The sequence below is a fragment of the Tenrec ecaudatus genome, chromosome 14 (assembly GCF_050624435.1).
Source record: "Tenrec ecaudatus isolate mTenEca1 chromosome 14, mTenEca1.hap1, whole genome shotgun sequence".
Taxonomy (NCBI): Eukaryota; Metazoa; Chordata; class Mammalia; order Afrosoricida; family Tenrecidae; genus Tenrec; species Tenrec ecaudatus.
This window is the reverse complement of record NC_134543.1, coordinates 110,476,270-110,497,072: the sequence shown is the minus strand read 5'-3', so window position 1 is coordinate 110,497,072 and position 20,803 is coordinate 110,476,270. Positions and strand designations below refer to the sequence as shown.

General features: G+C 40.3%; 1 protein-coding gene across 3 annotated transcripts in view; it reads left to right on the top strand.

The window, feature by feature from the left end:
- SECISBP2L (SECIS binding protein 2 like) overlaps positions 1–20,803 on the top strand; it is a 58,081-nt gene that overhangs the window by 17,431 nt on the left and 19,847 nt on the right. The window contains exons 6-13 of one of the 3 annotated variants that reach the window (XM_075532055.1): positions 176–200; positions 546–661; positions 7,274–7,408; positions 8,591–8,674; positions 11,770–11,937; positions 12,059–12,200; positions 16,830–16,996; positions 19,637–19,769. In XM_075532055.1, the coding sequence (XP_075388170.1) occupies positions 176–200; positions 546–661; positions 7,274–7,408; positions 8,591–8,674; positions 11,770–11,937; positions 12,059–12,200; positions 16,830–16,996; positions 19,637–19,769 (970 nt within the window). The remainder of the gene's footprint in view (positions 1–175; positions 201–545; positions 662–7,273; positions 7,409–8,590; positions 8,675–11,769; positions 11,938–12,058; positions 12,201–16,829; positions 16,997–19,636; positions 19,770–20,803) is intronic. The other 2 variants (XM_075532056.1, XM_075532057.1) reach the window with 2 other exon arrangements.

Genomic DNA, 20,803 nt, shown 5'->3' with positions numbered 1-20,803 from the left:
AAGTATCATGTATACTCGTGTGTAAGCCGAGTTTTTCAGCACATTTTTAATGCGGCTTTTGTGGTAACATTAGGTGCCTCGGCTGATCCTCAGGTCGGCTTATACTCGAGGGTATACGGTATATGAAATTCACTCCCAGATGGAAAGTAATTGTCTTTTTTGTTCCTTCTTTCAGCATATGGAATCATCTATATGTTCAGGTACTACTTTTGTTTTTCATTTTAAATACTTATTTCCTACATGGCTTTTGCGTTAATTACGGCACCCTTTTCCTTGTTCATGTCAGAGTTTTATTTTGAGCATGGATATTGCTGATACTGTAAAACCAAACAACAAAGATGAATGTTAATTTGAAGTCGCAACTTGCCTCTCAAATTTGGCATATTCTGCAAGATGATACTTATGTTTATAAAGTGGGATGCTATTTATTGTTTGTAGATGAATTTCCAGTGTTAACATTTATAGTGACTGAAATTCAGTGCATAATGGTTGGGCGTTTTTGGCATCTTTTATAAGTAAATCATATTTTAAAATCTTATTCGCAGGTGGTGTGAATTGGTCCAATGTAACTTGCCAAGCAACTCAGAAAAAACCGTGGATGGAAAACCATCAGACATTTTCTAGGGGTGGAAGGCAAACTGAACAAAGAAATCATGCACAGGTAATCTTGTCTGGTGGAGGGATTTTATGATGGGGATGATGCTAATGTAGACGGGGGTTTGTGTAACAATTTCCTTCGTCCTCAGAGGTGCATATTTATGCATTTATTGAGCACTGACGTATCGTGATGTTGGTAGCATTCTTTAAAATGGCTTAGTAGGGAAGGGAGAGAATGACAAAAGTGCTCAAATGGTAGGTAAATGTGTATTTACTATTTTTCAACTTTTCTGTGTGTTTCTGTATTTTTAAGTAATTTGCAATTTAATAAGATACTATTCCTCCCTGACTTCTCAAGAGATATTCATAACTGAATGTTACGATGATTGTGCTCTCTGTGCTTCAGTGTCGCAGGGTTGTCTTTGTGTACTTACTTCACTGTAAACACCGGCGGCTCTGCTTCTGTCATGTGTAGCTGCTTTCTGTAGTGTGTCCAGACTGGCCAGCTTCCTGGCTGTGGGGAAGCGTCTTAGTTACCTAGGGCTGCTGTAACACAAAAAGTCACAAGTGGATGCCTTTGAAAGACAGAACTTGATTTTTCTCACAATTCTGCAGGTCAAACTACAGTTGATAGCATATTATTGTCTTCCTTTTTGGTAGCCCTAAGTATTCCTTGACTCATAGACAAGTCTTTACATGGCATCTATCTTCGTGTGTGTGTGTGTGCGTGCGTGTGTGTGTGTGTGTGTCTCACCTACACTAACCTGCATAATAAAAGTTTCCAATCTGGGTCCTATTTATAAACAGGGATTAAGATTTCTGTACATATTTTGGAGGGTGGGCATGGTACATTGCAAAGATCAAGACTAGCTGTAGTACAGTAGGAATTCACATGCAGAGTAACTATCTGCCTGCATTGGTTGTCTGTAAAAATCCAGTTTTGTTTTGGTATATTTAAAAAAATAATTTACTTGCTTTTTTGGTTGAAAATATAAATAGCAAAACTTACATCAACTAACAGTTTCTGGGGGCACAATTCAGTGATACTGATTACATTCTGCAAGTTGTGTGACCATTCTTGTCCTTTCCCAAATGGTTCCGCCGCCATCAACATAGAGTCACTGTCCCCTGAGCGTAACCATTTGAGTTGCTGTTGTCAACATATGATGCTTAGTATTTTTCCTTTTCATTTTTCAGGGTAGCCTTCCTTTATTTCTTAGATCTAGTTACTTTAAAATTTTCTTGTGATCCATATCCACTTGAAGAGGAAACAGTGAATTTGAGAAACATTTTATTTCATAGTCAGAATTGGTCAGGGATAGTAAAAGAACAAAAAGGAAAATTAGGCAAATACATACGGCATGCTGGATTTTCTATCTACATTCCAGAGCCATAGTGGAATAATGTGTTCGTTTCCTTTCTGCCACATAATACTGTGCTTTGCATTTTTCTTAAAATACTTATTTGCTTTATTTTTGGCATGTAGATTATTTTTACATCAGAAGCTTTACGTTTATATCATCATCTTGTGGCAATGTATATTTTATTTTAAGCTTAAAACACTTATTAGAAACCAAATACATATTTACCTGTATTTTCTGCTATCCTTTTATAGTGTAATGTTTCAAGATTTAAAAAGTTTTAATTTGAGGTTTATTTTGGTGACTGGTATAAAATAAGGAAGCAGATGCTCAAAGTAGTTAACAAGTTAACCTAACAGTGTAATGCCTTCTTACCTCAGGTGCTTTGTGCTGCCATCTTAACCTGCTAATTGTGACATAGTGGGAACGGGGCTTTGGACCCCCCGGTGACAGTGGAACAGGCTGTAGCAGGCTGCTTTCTTCTTCTTTTTTTTCTGATTTTATTTATTTTACATTTTATCAGGGGCTCATACAACTCTTATCACGATCCATACATATACATACATCAATTGTATAAAGCACATCCGTACATTCTTTGCCCTAATCATTTTCAAAGCATTTGCTCTCTACTTAAGCCCCCTGCATCAGGTCCTCTTTTTTTCCCCTCCCCGCTCCCCCCTCCCTCATGAGCCCTTGATAATCCATAGATTGTTGTTTTGAGCAGGCTGCTTCCATTAGAGGTTTATAGCCTTGGACCCTGTGAGGCAGTTCTCTGTTCTGGGGTTGCTGTGAGTCAATGAACTTGACAGGAGTCGGTTTGGTGTGGATTGATTTGATTTATTTAATGTGTGTGTTTTCCTTGTTTCTTATGTTCTAGATCCTCTTTTTGTGCTTTGTTTCAATTATCAGGGTTTTACACATAAACTGTGCCATTTTAATTGTATAGTGGCTTGAAACCTGAAACAGTCTGTTAAAGTTTGATAGTGAAGATCTTTATTCTTTTGTAGCTGTACTTTAAAGTTATGGGGAAAAAATCTTTTAAAATGATTCTACCTTGTGAAGTGACTGAAAAATAAAAGATAAAAATGTACACATTACAGAAACAAAACAAAAACCCCTCTCTCTCATTCCTGCCTCCCTTTGCTCTGTCCCACTTTGGTATGTTTCTTCTGTATGCCTCCAGAGTTTCTTCATGTCAAATGAAGTAAACATTAATATGCCTTGTATGTTCTGCTTCCCTAAACTTAGCAATGTATCTTGGAGACATACTCCTATTGCTCCCTAGTAAGCGTCCTTAGTTGTAAAAACACAGCGTTATTTCACCATGTGGCTGTGGAGCCATTGATGTCTGCGATCGTGTTGTAGACCCTCGAGTTGCTTCAGTGCTTGCTACTGCACACATGTTGCAGTGTCACTCTGTGTGCATGTGCCGCCTGTTGTAGGACACATTTCGAGGTAAGGGCCCACGGGGCAGAAGGAAAACTTCGGCATTTTGCTAAATACCATCAAATTGTACTAAGTTGCATTCTTTTTCCTCCCCTATGTATTTATTTACTTTTTTGTATTTTGATTCTTTAAACTTTTCAATCGTTTCATTGGCATATAATTTCTCTATTAGGCAATTCAGAAGTTCACTCACATTAATCACAGTTTTAGAACATTTTCTTCATTCTTGGACTCATGGTTATTAGCTCCCCGTTTTCCCCTTACCTCCCCCGCCATGGCACCAAGGAATGTTTAGTCCCGTTCCTGTCTCTGGATTTACCCGTCCTGGATTTCATGCAGAAAGAAATGGAAAAAAAAACCCAAGCAAACCCAAAACAATAAAAAAGGAAAAGCCAATATAAACCTCAATTGAAAAGAAAGCAGAAAGTATTAAAAAGAACAAATTTAAATGGATCATGAAGAGATCAAATGATAAAAGAAACAAAACCCTCACTGCCATTGAGTTGATGTGAACTCGTGGGGACCCTGGAGGGTTGTGTAGAACAGCGCCGTGAGCTCCTGAGACTGTAATTCTCCATGGGAGTAGAAAGCCCCATCGTTCTCCTTTGGCCCTGGTTGGTGTTTTTGAACTGCTGTCCTTGGGGTTAGCAGTCCAACTGGAAACCACAACATAGTATGGTGCTTAGTATTAACCTAACTGCCTCTGCCACAATTCGCTTCCCAGTGCATTCTGCATGATAACAAGGCTGTTTCTTAACATCAATAAGTGCTATTTCCAACCAGTTAGTATATTTTCAGATGCCATTTTGGAAAAATATTTTCTTAATGTAGCAGATTACCTTTCTGTACGTTGAAAGATCATGTGGATTTCTCTTTTTGCAAACTTAGTACATGTTTTGCCATTTGTTGAAGGCTGATCTATTTCTTTTCATTTTTGTATATTTGTATCGGTGTGATCAAACTCACCAAATTCTCAAGATTTTAAGCATGTTTAGCTGCTATGCGATCCCTAGTGGCCCTATGGGAAACGCAGTGGGCTGTTTAACCTCAAAATCGGCTGTTCAAGTCTACCAGCCGCTCCTGGAGAAAGAGGAAACTGCTTGCTCCTGTAAAGGCTGCTAGTCTCAGAAACCCAAAGGACCCATTCTGTCCCATCCTGCAGGGTTGATAGGAGCAGGAATCGACTCAGTGGCAGTTTGGCTTTTTGATTTAGTTTGCTTTCTGAGTTGAAGAAGGTATTTTACCAGGATTTAATTGTCATTTTGATTTGTTATTACTGCCATGCATTAAGAAGTTTATTTTTTTAAGTTGACTGTAGCATTTGTGTGTGTGAATGCGTTTTAATGGCTTTGGGTTTGAAATCATAGTTAGAAAAGTCTTGCCTCATCCCCAAGACTATCAAGGAATTTATGTTTTCTACTTTGCATATGATCTTTTTCTCTTTACATTTAAATTTTTCGTGAATTTTCAGTGTGTTCTGCTGTGTGGTAAAGACACTGGTCATAGTTTGTTTTTTCAGGAAGCTGGGCAAATCTGTAAAATGTTAGTCTTGGGATTCTGCTCTGTCCTGTGGGGTCACTATGAGTCAAAATCAGCTCTGTTACAGAAAGACAGACAGACAGACAGAGAGAGAAATGTAAATCTCTGAGCATCATTTATTGAAAAATAAGTATTGCTTGCTAACTAATTTGAGATGACAACCTTTTAAAAAATCATTTTATTAGGGTCTCATACAACTCTTATCACAATCCAGACATACATCAATTGTGTAAAGCACATGTGTACATTCATTGTCCTCATCGTTCTCAAAACATTTGCTCTCCACTTAAGCCCCTGGCATCAGCTCCTCATTTTTTCCTCCTCCCTCCCCGCTTCCCCCTCCCTCATGAACCCTTGATAATTTATAAATTATTATTTTGTCATATCTTACACTGTCCGATGTCTCCCTTTACCCACGTTTCTGTTGTCCATTCCCCAGGGAGGAGGTTATATGTAGATCCTTGTAATCGGTTCCCCCTTTCTACCCCACCCTCCCGGTATCGCCACTCATACCACTGGTCCTGAAGGGATCATCTCTCCTGGATTCCCTGTGTTTCCGGTTCCTATCTGTACCAGTGTACATCCTCTGGTCTAGCCAGATTTGTAAGGTAGAATTGGGATCATGATAGTGGGGGTAGGGGTGGGGGGACATTTAGGAACTAGAGGAAAGTTGTATGTTTCATCGTTGCTACACTGCACCCCTGACTGGCTTGTCTCCTCCCTGCGACCCTTTCTTAAAGGGATGTCCACTTGCCTATAAATGGGCTCTGGGTCTCCACTCTGCACTCTACCTCATTCACAATGACAGGATTTTTTGTTCTTTGAAGCCTGATACCTGATCCCTTCAACACCTTGTGATCTCACAGGCTGGTGTGCTTCTTCCATGCGGGCTTTGTTGCTTCCGAGCTAGATGGCCGCTTGTTTACCTTCAAGCCTTTAAGACCCCAGCCTCTATATTTTCTATTAGCCGGGCATCATCAGCTTTCTTCTCCATATTTGCTTATGCACCCGCTTTGTCTTCAGCGATTGTGTCAGGAAGGTGAACACCGTGGAATGCCAGTTTAATAGAACCAAGTATTCTTGCATTAAGGGTGTACTTGAGTGGAGGACCAATGTCCATCTGCTACCTTAATACTAAACTTACACATATATGCACATAGATCTATTTCCATATCCTCATATATAAATATGTTTATATATTTACATACCTTTATTTAGGCCTCTATAAATGCCCTTTGCCTCCTAGCTCTTCCGTCTATTTCCTTTGACTTTCCTCTTGTCCCACTATCATGTTCAGCCTTCATTTGGGTTTCAGTAATTCCTTTTGGTTATATTACCCTTTGTCATGCCCTACAAGACCTCCTATACCCTTCTCACCACCGATTTGGATCACTTGTTGGGTTTGTTAAGACCACTTCCTTTTCCCCCACCTCCCCCTCTCCCATGTCCCCCGGAACTGTTGGTCCTGTTGTTTTCTCCTCCAGATTGTTCTTCCAGCCTATCTTATTTAGACAGACCTGCAGATTAATACCTTTATTACATTAAACTTCCATATATGTTGGGATTTATTTTTGGACTTTTAATTTATTCTGTTGATCATTAAACTAATCTGTAAACTTTAGGGGAGGATTCACTCTATGATGTTGGCTCTTCCTTTGTGAAAACAGTGTGTCTTTCTAATTTTGAATAGCTGTTTTGGGTCCTTCAGAGATGTTGAAAAGTTTTGCCAAAACAAGTTTGTACATGTTCTTGCTGTGACAATGTCCGATATTTTAGTTTTGTTGTAAATGGGATATTAAATTATATATAAAATTTTAAACCTTTAAAATCAGTTTGTGTTAATTATTTGAAAAATTAATAAGTATCTGAAGCTTTATTTTTTGTTTCTTTTTTGCATGTCTGCTTTCCATCAAAATTTTTTTCTTAGGCAAACCGACAAAAAGTATCTAGTTCTCACAGGGTTATTGGTCGTCTCCAGGAGATAATTGGGATGCTTAGGTATTTGGTCCCCATGAGCTTTGGTGGGACTATTAGTGTCTGTAACAGTATTGATACATTTATATTTACTCTAATACTGTTTGCTTTTATAAAACTACAGATACTATCAAATATGTAGTAGTTCAATTAAAGAATACATAGTGCCACATTTTCACATCCTAGTGTAATTACATCATTACATTTGTCGACAGTTTGACTTTTTATAATAAATGAACACTTTCTGAGTTCATTGAGTCACTTAATTTTGTGTACTTTCCTGAAGTATAGTGTACATTAATAAAACTTCTACTTAAAAATAAGATTCGTATTTTCCTCCTTTGGGTTTTACTTAGGTTGGATTCAGATGTCGAGGCCATAGTACTTCCTCAGAAAGAAGGCAAATTTTGCAAAAGAGACAAGATCATAAACAGTTAACTCCTAGTCAATCCCACAGAGGCGACCCAAATTCTGAGTCTTTATATTTTGAGGTATTTCTTCAAGTTCTCTTTTTTAGCATGTTACAGCAAATGTTCCTGTACAGAAATTTATTTATTACAATGTAAACATTGTATATACTTTTAAATCACTCAAAAGTATTAACTCATTTTTATTTGTATTGGTTATATATACATCGGCAAACATTAGCTCATTCATGTTTATATATAAATGTTTTGTCATGTGTTCATCATTCTGAGATAACATTTCGAGACAAAACTTGAGTTTTTGTGGACTTTATATAGGATGAGACTTTTTCTCAGTGATTGTAATCATCCACTTTTCCAAGTTTGAATATTTTTATCTGCTTAGTACTGCTGACCCAAGGGAGTTTTAAAGAAGGAAAAGATAGTATTTTCCTACAAGGCAGTTTATATTCTTAGTTGTAATGTTTTCTGGTATGTATTCCTCTTCTTGGTTTTTGTTGGAGGCCTGTTAAGTATGAAATTTAAGATGCTCTGTCTGAATGATGCACTGAGGTGAGTCAACACCGTAGCTCAGAGAGGTTGCTCGTCTGAGGCTTGACTGAGTGTGGTTGGAGTTGAAAGCAGAGCAGAAGATCGCTGTGGGCTTAGGATAAGGCAGTGCGATACTGCATTCATTCCACCAAGAATAGTCTCAGTCAATCCAGATGTGGTCATTTTAGATTTAAAGACACTAAGTTTAATTTTCAAAATAAAGATGTATGAGTTAAGAAATTAAATTTTACAAAATAAATGTTTATTTTAAACTTTTATTAACTCTCCCAATAGTGTGTGAAGTAGGATGAGTATCTTAGTTTTATATTAATGTATGTACTTTAAATGTTTTTCTGAATTACCCAAAATCTCCAATTGGAAATTCTTTTCACTCATGTCAAAGTAGGATTACTAATAGAAATGGAATAGTATTTGTAGAAATCTAAAGGGTTGGCATATATTAATGGACATACCTGCCATATCCTTGAAAAATTAATATTGAGTATGTTTTTTCTTGTATCAAATGCCATTTCCTTTGTTATAACTGATTTAAAATAGTCATTGTTTTAAAAAACTTAATCTTATTTTGAATTACTGTAAAGCATTTTTAAAAGTAGTTTTTCTTAAAAGTTTATTGCCTTCTATCCTGTTTTTTTTTCTCTCTCTTTTTTTTCTTTTCTATTCTGTTTTCACTTAAAATGTGAAACCCAATTTCAGGATGAAGATGGGTTTCGAGAACTAAATGAGAATGGAAATGTTACTAAAGATGAGAATATTCAACAAAAACTTTCTTCAAAAGTAGTAAGTGACAAAAAAAATTAAGCAATCTAAGAACATCTTTTGATCTGTGCTGTATGTTGAAAGAAACATTAAAAATAAATACTAAACACTATGGGGCACTGTGGCATAGCAAAAACAGTCTCATATTTACTTCTAATATTTCTCTTTTAAAAAAAATAGTTTTATTGGGGGTTCTTACATCTCGTTACAATCCACACATTCATCCAGTGTGTCAAGGACATTTGCACATATGCAGTCATCGTTTTCAAAGCATTCTCTTCCCACTTGAGCCCCTGATATCAGCTCCCTATTTCTTCCCCCTCCCTCCCTCACAAACCCTTCATAAGTTATAGATTTTTTTTTTTACTTATCTTACTTCGTCCTCCTTGCCCCTCCCTCACTTTTCTGTTATTCCTTCTCCTTGTATCCCTACTCTCATTGTTGACCCTGAGTGGTTTATCTATCCTGAATTCCCCGTGTTGTGGACTCTTGTCTGTAGCAGTGTGCATGCTGTAGTCTAATCTGATTTGTAAGGCAGAAGTGAGGTTATGATAGTGGGGTAAAGGAAGCACCAAAGAACTGGAGGAAAATTGTGTGTTTTATCGGTGCTGTACTGCATTCTGACTGGCTCATCTCTTCGCTGTGACCCTCTGTGAGGGGATGTCCCATTGTCTACAGATGGGCATTGGGTCTCACTCCATGCCCCATGCCCCCCATTCACCTTGGGTATGGTTTTATTCTGATATTTATTTTCAACATCATCAAGAAAAGAAGAAAGTGTCCTGTGAAATCCAAAGTTCTATAATTATTCTAAGATAATCATTAATTGGCATCATATAACATAGTCCATGCAGAAATTTCCCTATTTGTTATAAGACTTTACTTTTCCTCCCCTTGTCCCTGCAATGTTTTATTGTGATTTGGGTGAAAGTTTTTACAGAATAATTGTTTTTAATTTATTATTTAAAAAAATCATTTTATTGGGGGCTCTTTCAACTCTTGTTACAAACCATACATCAATTGTATCTGACATAGTCTCACATATATCCCATCGTTCTTTTTTAGACATTAACTTTCCATTGAGCCCTTGGGATCAGCTCCTCTTTCTTACCCCTCTCTCCTTCTCACCCCTCACCCCCACCTAATTTGTAATTTTTTTAAACAGGTTCCCTGGCATGTGATCCACATTTCATGTAATTCAGTATTTCAGTCATATTAAGAGTTCTACAGTCAATTTTCTTCTTTCTTGTACTCCTTGTTATTAGCTTCCTGATTGTCCCACCCTCCCCTGCCAGACCCATTAATCCAATTACCATCTCTGTAGATCTACCCCTTCTGGATTTCATATTCTAAAACCATACAAAAGCATAGCATACAAGCAAAAACACTAACAGTAATAATAAAATAGAGAAAAACCTCAATAAAAAAGAAAGCAGAAAATTATTAAAAACTAAAACAACTAAAGTGAGTCAAAAGGGAAATCATATGCTAAGCTGTTAAATTTTAACCTACTATTTTTGCCATAATCCACTTTCCAGTGCCCTTTGCATAATAGCAGGGCCATTTACATTCTTGGTCTGTGGTCAGAGGGAAATCGCCACGGGCTTAATTCACGTTTATTTCCCCTTACTTTGTTTTTTTTTTTTTAACTGAAACAGCCTTTAAATGGATCAAGAGGGGGATGAAATGAAAGGATACATTTTAACCTCACTGTATGTATCATAATGGTCTCTACCGTGTTCTGGGTCTGATCCTAAGGCCGTTTACATCCCTTGATGTGGTCAGAGGCTTCATCTATCTACGTGCGGATCCTGCAGATGGATTGGGTTTCCTCTGTCATCCATGGTCTTCTTTAAACTGGTGTTCATAGTTTAAGCATTATACCACTCCCTCCTTCATGTTCAGATCATATTATTTGTAGTTCATGGATCACACAGGCTGGTGTGCTTCTTAACCTTGGCAAATTAGTTTTCTATTCAACAATTTATACACGTTTTGTTTCATAACATTGCTTGCCTGCCATCCCACCAATTGAAGAACACTCTTCCCACTTCCTCCCGAGGTTCCCCATTCCTGTTTGTGCCCCTTTGTCCCGTCTCTTCTGAGCTTTGATTTTGAGCAAATTGCTGCTCTTTTGGTCTCATGAGATTGGTTATTCTGAGGAGTTTGCTTCTGGTTGTTGGTGGTGGTTGCACTGTAGGCCTGTGTGGTGTTTGGCTGAGCATTTGGCCTTGGGGGTTGGCTCAGTGTCAGGCTTGTCAAAAGGCTAACGTCTCTATCAGACCGTTAGGCTTGGTCTTTTTTCTAATTCTGAATTTCACTCTTTTTTTTCTCCCCTTCCACTTCATGCAGAACCTTTTTTTGTGTGATCCTGATCACAGAGGTTGAGAGTGGTAGTCAGGTACCATGTCGTTCTTTAGCCTCAGCACAGTGGAGGCCGAAGGTCCCAAGGTCCATGAATCTTTGGACCAGTTCTTTTTGTGAGGCCCTGATTTTCTTAACTGTTCTTTCCTGAGGACGGGCAGAGAGCAATGGCTGCATTCTGTTGGAACCCTGGTGCGTGCCAGTGTCCCCATCACATCAAGCTGTGGCATCTCTCATTCTTTTCTGGCCTCAAGGGGCCCAGTGTCTCACTCTGTTTTTTATGACATTGAAGACTTTGAAGAGTCCTAGATGTCTGACATTTAGAACTATCTCAACCTTTGATTGCTGGCGTGTATAGCTGTTGAGTTGATTCTGACTCACAGCAATTCCGTGCACATGGATTAGATCTGCTCCATTGGAGTTCCAAGGCGTTGACCTTTTGGAAGCAGGTTGCCAGCCCTGCCTTCGTAGGCACCAACCTGTCTGTGAGTAGTTGAGCCCTTGGCCACTCGCCCCACCACCTTCCACCAGAAGCACGCCTTGATGACAGGCCATCCTGTTGGAGGTCCCACGATTGATAATTGGTCGGAAAATAGAGGTTACTTCGGTTTTATATTTACACGCCAATTGATGCTTGTGCATATAGAGTTGATATTGAAGCTTATCTCTTGCCTGCTGTGTATTTTTGATGTGCTGGTTTTCCTCTGCGACTTCTGGGGTCACTAACAGACGTCCTTCTTTGGTTGTTCCAGTTGGATGACTTACCTGAAAACTCACCAATCAATATAGTTCAGACTCCAATCCCTATCACAACCTCTGTTCCGAAACGCGCAAAGAGTCAGAAGAAGAAGGCTTTAGCGGCAGCCCTTGCTACAGCTCAAGAGTATTCAGAAATAAGTATGGAGCAGAAAAAACTGCAGGTATATGTTTATCTGCATTAAGTCATGTGACAAGTGCTACACGGGGGATTGGTGAGTGCAGTCCGAAATTGCCAAACGTCCGTACTGCGGTCACCATAAATGTTCTCACGTTTCCCTGCAGGAGGCTTTGTCCAAAGCAGCTGGGAAAAAGACGAAGACGGCTGTGCAGCTGGATCTGGGGGACATGTTAGCTGCTCTGGAGAAGCAGCAGCAAGCAATGAGAGCGCGGCAGGTCATGAACACCAGGCCTCTGCCATACGCAGGTGATCGCAGACCCTTAAGCACACGCCTCTTGGGCTTTGGTCATATGTTTTGGTGTTGTATCGTTAACATACACCGGAGTGAGCTGACGTGTCCCTTCTCTTCCCTGGGAACCCCCTGCAGGACGTCCTGTCTGTCGCTAGTGGTTCTTGTTCTTATTGCAATAAAGCCAAAGTCCCGACTAAGGCCCCGTTTTACGTGATCTCTTCCGTTTCTGCCCTTATCTTCATTCCTTCCTTCCTTCATTCACTCACCCATTATCACTGCTCTAGTCACAGTCACCTCTTTGCTGCCCCCCGGACACACCCAGCATGCTGGCTCTCCCCTTTCCTGGAATGCTCTTTCCCCAGGTGCAGTGCCCGTTTGTTCTCTCCTGTCTGTCATGTCTCTGCTTAAAGCTAGATGGTGCACATTTGTTTTCCTTCAAATGTGGAAATAACAATAAAAAAACCTGGCCTTTTTAACTGCTACATTTTCCAATTTAAAACCAACCAAGTGGCAAACATAGGTGTGTTAGTTAGATGGTGTGTCCGTGAGTCTCTGTGTAAGTGCAGTGATCTGTTTTTCTGCTGAAACAAACCTCATGGAGTTTAGGGCTCAGCACCTCTGACGCCTCCCTCCTTTTCCGAGTCTTTGTTTAAAGGGCGAGACAAACATCAAAGAGGGAGACATTTATGAAAAGCCCGGGTGGCAAGAGGCACAAGTGGATTTTCTGTCTTCTACGTAAAGTGACAGTTGCTTACTGAGAAAAAAATAGCAGAAATGTATAACCTCTATGGCATTTGCAAGCTGTTTAAACCTATAGCTAGTTACCACCCTTTAGAAGCCGTAGGTAATTGAACTTGTAACCAAAAAAAAATAGTAGAATTGTGGGGTTTTTTTGTTTTGTTTGTTTGAGATGGAGAGAGTGATAGTAACATCTGATTCAGAGCAAGAGACTACAAGGAATGGAACTGAGGGTTGATGCTGAGACCTTGACACTAAAAGTAGTTCTGGAGTCAAGTTGTCTGAGTTTAAATCTTCCTCTTCCTCATATTTCCTGGCAATTTACTTACCTCTCCTGTGTGACAGTTCCTGAAGGATACACGAGCTGTTGCATACAAAATTCCAAGAAGGCTGTTGGATGTAATCACTCCATCAGTGTTAACTAATCCTGTTAGAAGAAATTTTTAACCTGTGGTGCTTCATAAATGGCTTATTATTACCACTTGGATTTATTCACAAGTGTTAATATTTACAACGGTAAACATTCAAAAATATGGTGCCAGGAACTATTGGGATTACAAGTAGGATTAAGCAATAGCTGTGGTCAAAAGTTAATTACTAAGAAAAGTATGAACAGATAACTAAGAAGAAGCAGTGCCTTGGGAAAGATACATGCATTTACTTGAGTGTGCAGAAGGGATAGTGGTTTCTGGAAGTTTGGAAGTATAGAGAGTTAATAGTAAATTCCCCATGTAGTTACAATGGAAATAAAGACTTCACAACGATGACATTGAATTGAGCTTTGAAAAGGAATAGGGTTCTTGACAGAAATGATTCTAATTTCTAATAGAAACCAGTGTTAATTACAAAGGAAGCTGTTGGGAATTCTAAACAAAAGCGTCAGATTCCTAGGGATGACAGGCTTGTTAGGCATCAGTCAGGTTTTGTCACTGATGAGTGTGGAAATAGATCAGAGGAGTGATGGCTCCAATTCTGGTGTGAAGGACTGCGGGGCAGGGAGCGGGGTTGACGGTAAAACAAAATACAGCTCATGGAATGGGCTCCGGGCTTGCTGATTGGGAATGCTGGTAGAGGAGAGTCTCCTAGTTGCTCTTTCGCAGCTTATGTTAGAAGTCAGGGATTTCTGTGGGACTATACGATTGCCAGGAAAAGGTGTTCTGTCATAAAGCTTCGGGAGTGCGAAAGGACAGAAGGAAAAAGATAGGGAACCGCAATGCCACTGAAAGCAAGCACACAAGTTTAAGGAAGCGAATGTGGACTTTGATAGAAAGCTAGAAGACTCAGAAAGGTAGACTTGGGAATCGAATGGCCTTGGGTGGCCCTTGGCAGCAGCATGTTAAAGGAAAGTGGCTAGATCGCAATGATTTGGACAGTGACGAGAAAGGAGAGAAAAGGAGAGTTGCCATACTTTAGCTTGACAGGAAGGATTTTGTTCGAATGCCCAGTTTTTTTTTCTTTTTTAGGTAGATGAGGTTTTAGCTCGTGGGGAGGCGCAAAGCACAGGGGTTGAGGAGAAACTTGAGAGATACAAGGAGGAAGGAATAGAGCCAAGACCCTTAAGCACTGAGCTCCTTCCTTAACCAGGTACTCGTGGGGCTGCCCTATGGTCCTCTCTGTGCAGGGATACCGCCCTCCTGGCTTGGTGGGCCAGGATGTGCTCCACTCTCTCTTTCCCTCTTTGTATGTGCCTTTGTGTGCTCTGATCAGACGTGCTGTCCTCTGAAGTACATTCTTGGGGGTAGGGGTGGGCACATCGATGTAGTTGAGATTGGGGTCGGCCCCTCTGACCTCTCCATTGGTTCCCTGCTTCATGCCAGTATGTTGCATTTGTGTCTTGGTGCACCGGAATGAGGTCTGGACCATAGGACTGGCCCCACCCCGAGACCCACCATCTCTCACTGACCCAGAGCGCTAGAGGGGCCAGCACTGGAAACACAGTACAGGAAGTGTGCCCGATCTGACCCCACTACACCAGGGTGAAACACTAAGGGTGTGCAGCAGAACAGCAAGGGAACAAAGCAACGAAGTCCCCGGGGAATACCAAAAACAGACTTTGGGGCCAGGGCGTGGCACCTCATCAGACTCAACCGGAAAATACTCCTAAAGGTCAACAAACAATTTATAGACTTTGTTGTTGTTATTGTTGTTTTCATTTTTTCTTTTGTTGTTTTGTTTTGCTCTGTCTTGTTTTTGTGTTGATTATTGTCTATGCATGTCTCTCTAGATAAGATAGGCGGGATGAACAATCTGGAGGTAAAAACAATGGGCCAGATGGTTCCTGGGGGGCCCTAGAGAAGGGGAGATGGGGGAAAAGGAAGGGAGGTGGGTCAACAAGCCCAGGGACAGGGGAACAATAAGTGATCTAAAATTAATGGTGAGGAGGACATAGGACGCCTGGTAGGGCTGATCAAGGACAATGTGGCCGAGAGGAATTACTGAAACCTGAATGAAGGCTGAGCATGATAGTGGGACAAGAGGAAAGTAAAAGGAAATAGAGGAAAGAACTAGGAGGCAAAGGGCATTTATAGAGGTCTAAATACAGGCATATATATATGTAAATATATTTATATATAACGATAGGGAAAGAGAGCTATGTACATATATTTATAGGTTTAGTATTAAGGTAGCAGAGACATTGGTAGCAGACGGACAAGTTCTCCCTCAACGCAAGAACACTTTCTTCTATTAACCTGGCATTCAATGATGCTCACCTTCCTGACATGATCGCTGAAGACAAAATGGATGCATAAGCAAATGTGAAGAAAGCTGATGGTGCCCAGCTATCAAAAGATACAGCGTCTGGGGTCTTAAAGACTTGAAGATAAACAAGTGGCCATCTAGCTGAGAAGCAACTAAGTCCACATGGAGGAAGTACGCCAGCCTGTGTGATTATGAGTTGTCTATGGGATGAGGTATCAGGCATCAAAGACCCAGACAAAAAAATCATATCATTGTAAGTGAGGGCGAGTGCAGAGGGGAGAGAGACCCAAAGCCCATCTGTAGGCAACTGGACACCCCCTTACTGAAAGGTCGCAGGGAAGAGAGAAGCCAGTCGGTGCAGTGTAGCAACAATGAAACAAAACTTTCCTCTAGCTTCCCCCCCACCCCACCCCCACCCCCACTATCATGATCCCAATCTACCTTACAAATCTGCTACTCCAGAGCATATACACGGGTACAGGTAAGAGCTGGAAACGGAATCCAGGATAGATAAGGGTTCGGGAGGGAGGGTGGGTGGGGAAGAGGGTGAAATGAGGAGCTGATACCAAGGGCTCAAGTAGAAAATGATGATGGCAACAAATGTACAAATGTGCTTGATACAATGGATGGATGGATTGTGATAAGAGCTGTACGAGCCCACAATAAAATGATTTAAATTATTTTTCTAAGAAAAGCAGGTACTGAGATGGAGTTAGAGCAGGGGAGGGGTGGTTGCGGGGCTCTGGGCAGGAGTAAGGCTGTGGATGACTGCTCAGGTGGTTGGTCAGTTTATAGGGGCAGCACCGTGGGAAAGTGGAAGGGGGGAGCATCTCAGCTAGAGTTAGTTGAGAGGAAAGGGGAGGAAGGTCACCCGTAATCATTTGGAGAATGAGTTTACCAAGCGTAAAATAACTGTTAAATAATAATGAAGGGCAGAAAGTCCAGTCTTTGTTGCCAAGGTTTGCCGTGCAGAGTGTGTTGTGGAGCAGAAATACGCACTTACGGCCACTTTGGTTTGGTCTGTCTCTTACGGAGGCGAGGATGGAGCCGTGCTGTATCTGGGGCCCATGTACTTGCTCCCACTCTGATGATTTCTATTTTTTTCCATGGGAAGTAGTTCTGTGTTCTTAGACTTGTCATTGGAAACTAAGAAACTCTGTGGAATCCGCTGTGATAGTGAAACTGATGTTCCTGCTTCATTCTAGTGGCCACAGCTGCTTTTCACAGTAAAGACTCTCCCAGCAGAAAACCGTTGACCAAAAATCAGTCCTCTTTAACATCCTTAAGTTCTGTAGACTTTACTGCTTCCAAAGCAAAAAAAGGAAAAGAGAAGGAAATTGCAAAGCTAAAACGACCTACGGCACTTAAAAAGGTAAAATGTAGGGTGGTTATGTTACAGAATACTGTAAAGGTTTAAATCTGTTTTACAAACGTGGCTTTGTTCTTTTAATTAGCAAATCACTGCAGTCTTCCTAGATATGCATGCATCTGAATTGTTCATTTGAGTTTGGCTGTGTCAGTAAACACTGTATCTGTCTTGTTGGAATATGGTTCAGACGAATGAATGAATTCTCTAAGTTTTAGGAAAAAAACCCAAGCTTTAAAACATTTAGCATCCAAAAAGACATTGAGGACTAAGAGCCTGAAGCTCTGGATTCTAGTACTGATTTCACTGCCTGGTGTGTAGCTAGCTGTAGGCACACCTTCTATTTGTCTCACCTGCCGCAGCCATATTGTTAGGTGGCTTGGAGTCGTTCCCACGCATGCCCAGCAGAGTGAAACCTTGCCTGGTCCTGCACCATCTCCGCAATTCTTAGGATTCAGCCCAGTGTTGTAGCCACTTGTCAATCCATCTTAATGGGGGACCTTTCTCCTTTCCTGGGAGACTTCCGCTTACCAAGCCTGATGTCCTTCATCAGGGATTGGTCTCTCCTGACTTGTCCAAAGTACCTGAGAGGCGAGATTGTAGCTCCTCAGCCGGAGGTGTGGGGTACTAGCTAACCCTCCTGCAATAGTGTTACGATCAAAATGACATAAACCCTGTTCAAATTATTGTAAATTGGGAAATGGGTATCAAATGTAGCTCTATGTCCTCTGTTTTTCAAACCTTATGGAAAATATAAATTATCCATAATTTGGAGGGGAAACTACTATGTTCCCCAGGTATTTTTCTTTTTTTTTTTGGAGGGGGGGTATGAGTGGTATTTTTCTTTTTAAGCTATAGGCCAATCATCTGTTTAGTCAGTATTTTAATATTGATAACCAGGATACCACCACTTTTTCCCAAGTAGGAAACGTATAAGGTTCAAAAAGTTTTGAAAAATTGAGCTAAAATAAAATGGGCTTTTTCTATGAACATTTTGAAGCCCCCTCATACATCAAAAATAACTCCACTTTGGTCACCAGACCCCCAAATATATTCATCTGTGAGCTAGCCCCCAACAAGAGCAGCCAAATAGTAAAATGGCTTTATTTCAGCATCAGGCTTGTTCAGAACAAAGCAACCGTCCAAGAGTCCGTTTGTCTTACGGAGAGAGGAGCTGCGAGTGAAGGCAGCACACCCAGAAAGGGATGCTGCTGGGCTGCTCGGCACTTTTGCATCAAGAAGCGATTTGCTTTTTGGCCCATTTCAGCACAACTAGAGCAACAGTGCCGTAAGGAGAATCTCAGCATTTCTTCAGCTTCTGTTCTAGAACATTGACTAGTAGGGTTGAAAATTGTAGGGAATCCACGCTTGCAACTGTGTGAACACTGGTATTTGTGTTTGACAAACCTGCAGTGGCATTCTGACACGGCGTTTCATGGCTTGCTCGGGAATGCCTTTGGGTTCCTTTGCTGGATGTTCAAGCGCTGACTGGCTGCCTCTTTCTGACAGGAAAGCCAAGCCACAGGGAGATTGGTAACACTTCCGTCCATCGAGTCCCCAGCTTTCTAGGAAGTTTTTGAGCAAACATTAAAAACTATAAAGTCTTGCAGTTAGGTTAAAATTTAGCACCCTGTCACTTGATCTCCCTTATAATCTATTTAAATTTGTCTAGTTTTTAATATTTTCTTTCTAGTCAATTGAGGTTTAAATCTATTTCACTTTGTTGTTGTTAGGTTTTGGTGTGTTTGGGTTTTAAGCAATGTATTTCTGTCTATGAAATGCAGGATAGGTGACTCTAAAGACAGTCACTGGGTTATGGGTGTGGCGAGGGAGGCTAGGAGGAAATGGGGAGCTGATAACAACGAGGACAAGAATGAAGGAAACGTTCTAAAATTGTGGTGAAGGTTGGACACCTCTTCTCGATGTGATTGAACTAGTGAATTATATGTGAATTATATGCCAATGACACTGATTAAAAAGAAAAAAGGGAAAAATAACCCAAAAAACTATAAAGTCTTTTCATATGTATTATTCTTAGATTGCTAGGTATATTTTCTTTTTAAGCAGAGAAATAATTACATTAATCATCTGCTTAGAAATCTCCATTTTACTCATTGACAAATCCAAAATTTGCAATTTTTACGTTGTGTCAGTATTATTTCCTTTTTGTTTGTTCTGTTTTCATTGACCTAGCTTCCCTTCCCCTCTTGCCTTTTTACTTTTGCTTTTGAGTAAATAAATGTTAACCATTTGGTCTCAATAGTCACAAAGAAAATGATTGACATCACTCAGTCATTCGCTGAACTTACATCAGATTTGGTTTGAAATCTAGAGTCTTTTGTAATAAAATTGCCTCCTTTTTTGGGAGGCTGCCACTCACAGTGCCCAAAATTGCGTTCACTCTTTTGCCGGACAGTTTCTACTTCTGAGAAACAGATAGTCCATGCCCATCTTTTGCTGCTGCCGCCCGCCATCATTGCTGTTAGGTGCCATCGTGCTGGCGCCAACAACCGAGCGGAGAACTGCTCAGGCCTGCGCCAGCCGCACAGCCGCTCCATCTGTACGACACCGATGTAACATGTACGTTGTAACCATTCAGTGCACCTTCAAGAGTGATCCGTAATTAAGACGGACAATGTCTTTTAGGTTATTTTGAAAGAAAGAGAGGAAAAGAAGGGGCGTTTAACTGTGGACCACAGTCTTTTGGGATCCGAGGAGCCAGTCGATGTGCACTTGGACTTTAATGATGATTTGCCTCAGGAGATTGTTTCCCAAGAAGGTAAGAACTTGCATTTTTTCCTTTCCTTCCAGAATAGTTCAGTTAAATATTTAATTACTAGTTATGCACCTAATTTTTATTTTTGAGATTGGTTTCTTTTGAGGCTGCTTCTTTTAGGTAGGTCGTTAAAAGTGGGGAGGGGCAGATGTTAAATAGTAAGTCTATGATATTTTTGAAGCTTTAATCCATAATTTGGTGTAAACCCTCAACTTTAGGACTACCATCGGGGGAGCGGGGAGGGAGGGGAAAAATGAGCTGATACCAAGGGCTTAAGTAGAAAGCAAATGTTTTGAGAATGATGAGGGAAACAAATGTACAAAAGTGCTTGACACAATGAATGTATGTGTGGATTGTGATAAGAGTTGTACAAGCCCCCAATAAAATGATTTTAAAAAAAAACTACCATCAATGCAGGAGTTTTCCTCTGAAATTATTTTTTCTTCTCATTTTTATTGTCAGAGTCATGATCATAATTGATTGTCTTTTACTTTAATTCATTTGAGTTTACTTTCTTCCTTTTTTGAAATGAATGCTTGCTCTACCCTAAGTAGAGAATTGCAAAGCCAAATGCCCTGCAGAGTCCTGTGGGTCAGTCAGACTCCATCCCATTCAGGACCAGCCACAGTGAGCCCGGGTAGTGCTTCAGCAGTTAGTCTTGCAGACTTCTTCTGAAATGTATTACACTACCATCAAAGAAGAAGTGCTAATTGAGATCTAGCTACGCTTCTTTTTCTGCTGATCCATAATTGTTCCTAGACTTTTGGTAACATATTTCAACCTTATTTATCCATAGAGTAAGCAACAGTGTTCCATTGTGTTTACAAAAACGAATTTACTTCTGAGAATTGTTCAACCATGACATAATTGGTAGGATTACCCTGTATTCTTAGCTTATTATGGTTCCCTATTTAAATGTCTCCGTCTTTAGTTTAAAAATTGTTTGTTAAACATCTACCATGTATACTTCAGTTACGGGGGGATGGATAATGATGATTATAGTTTATTGATCCTGTTAGCAAAGAATTTATAGTTTG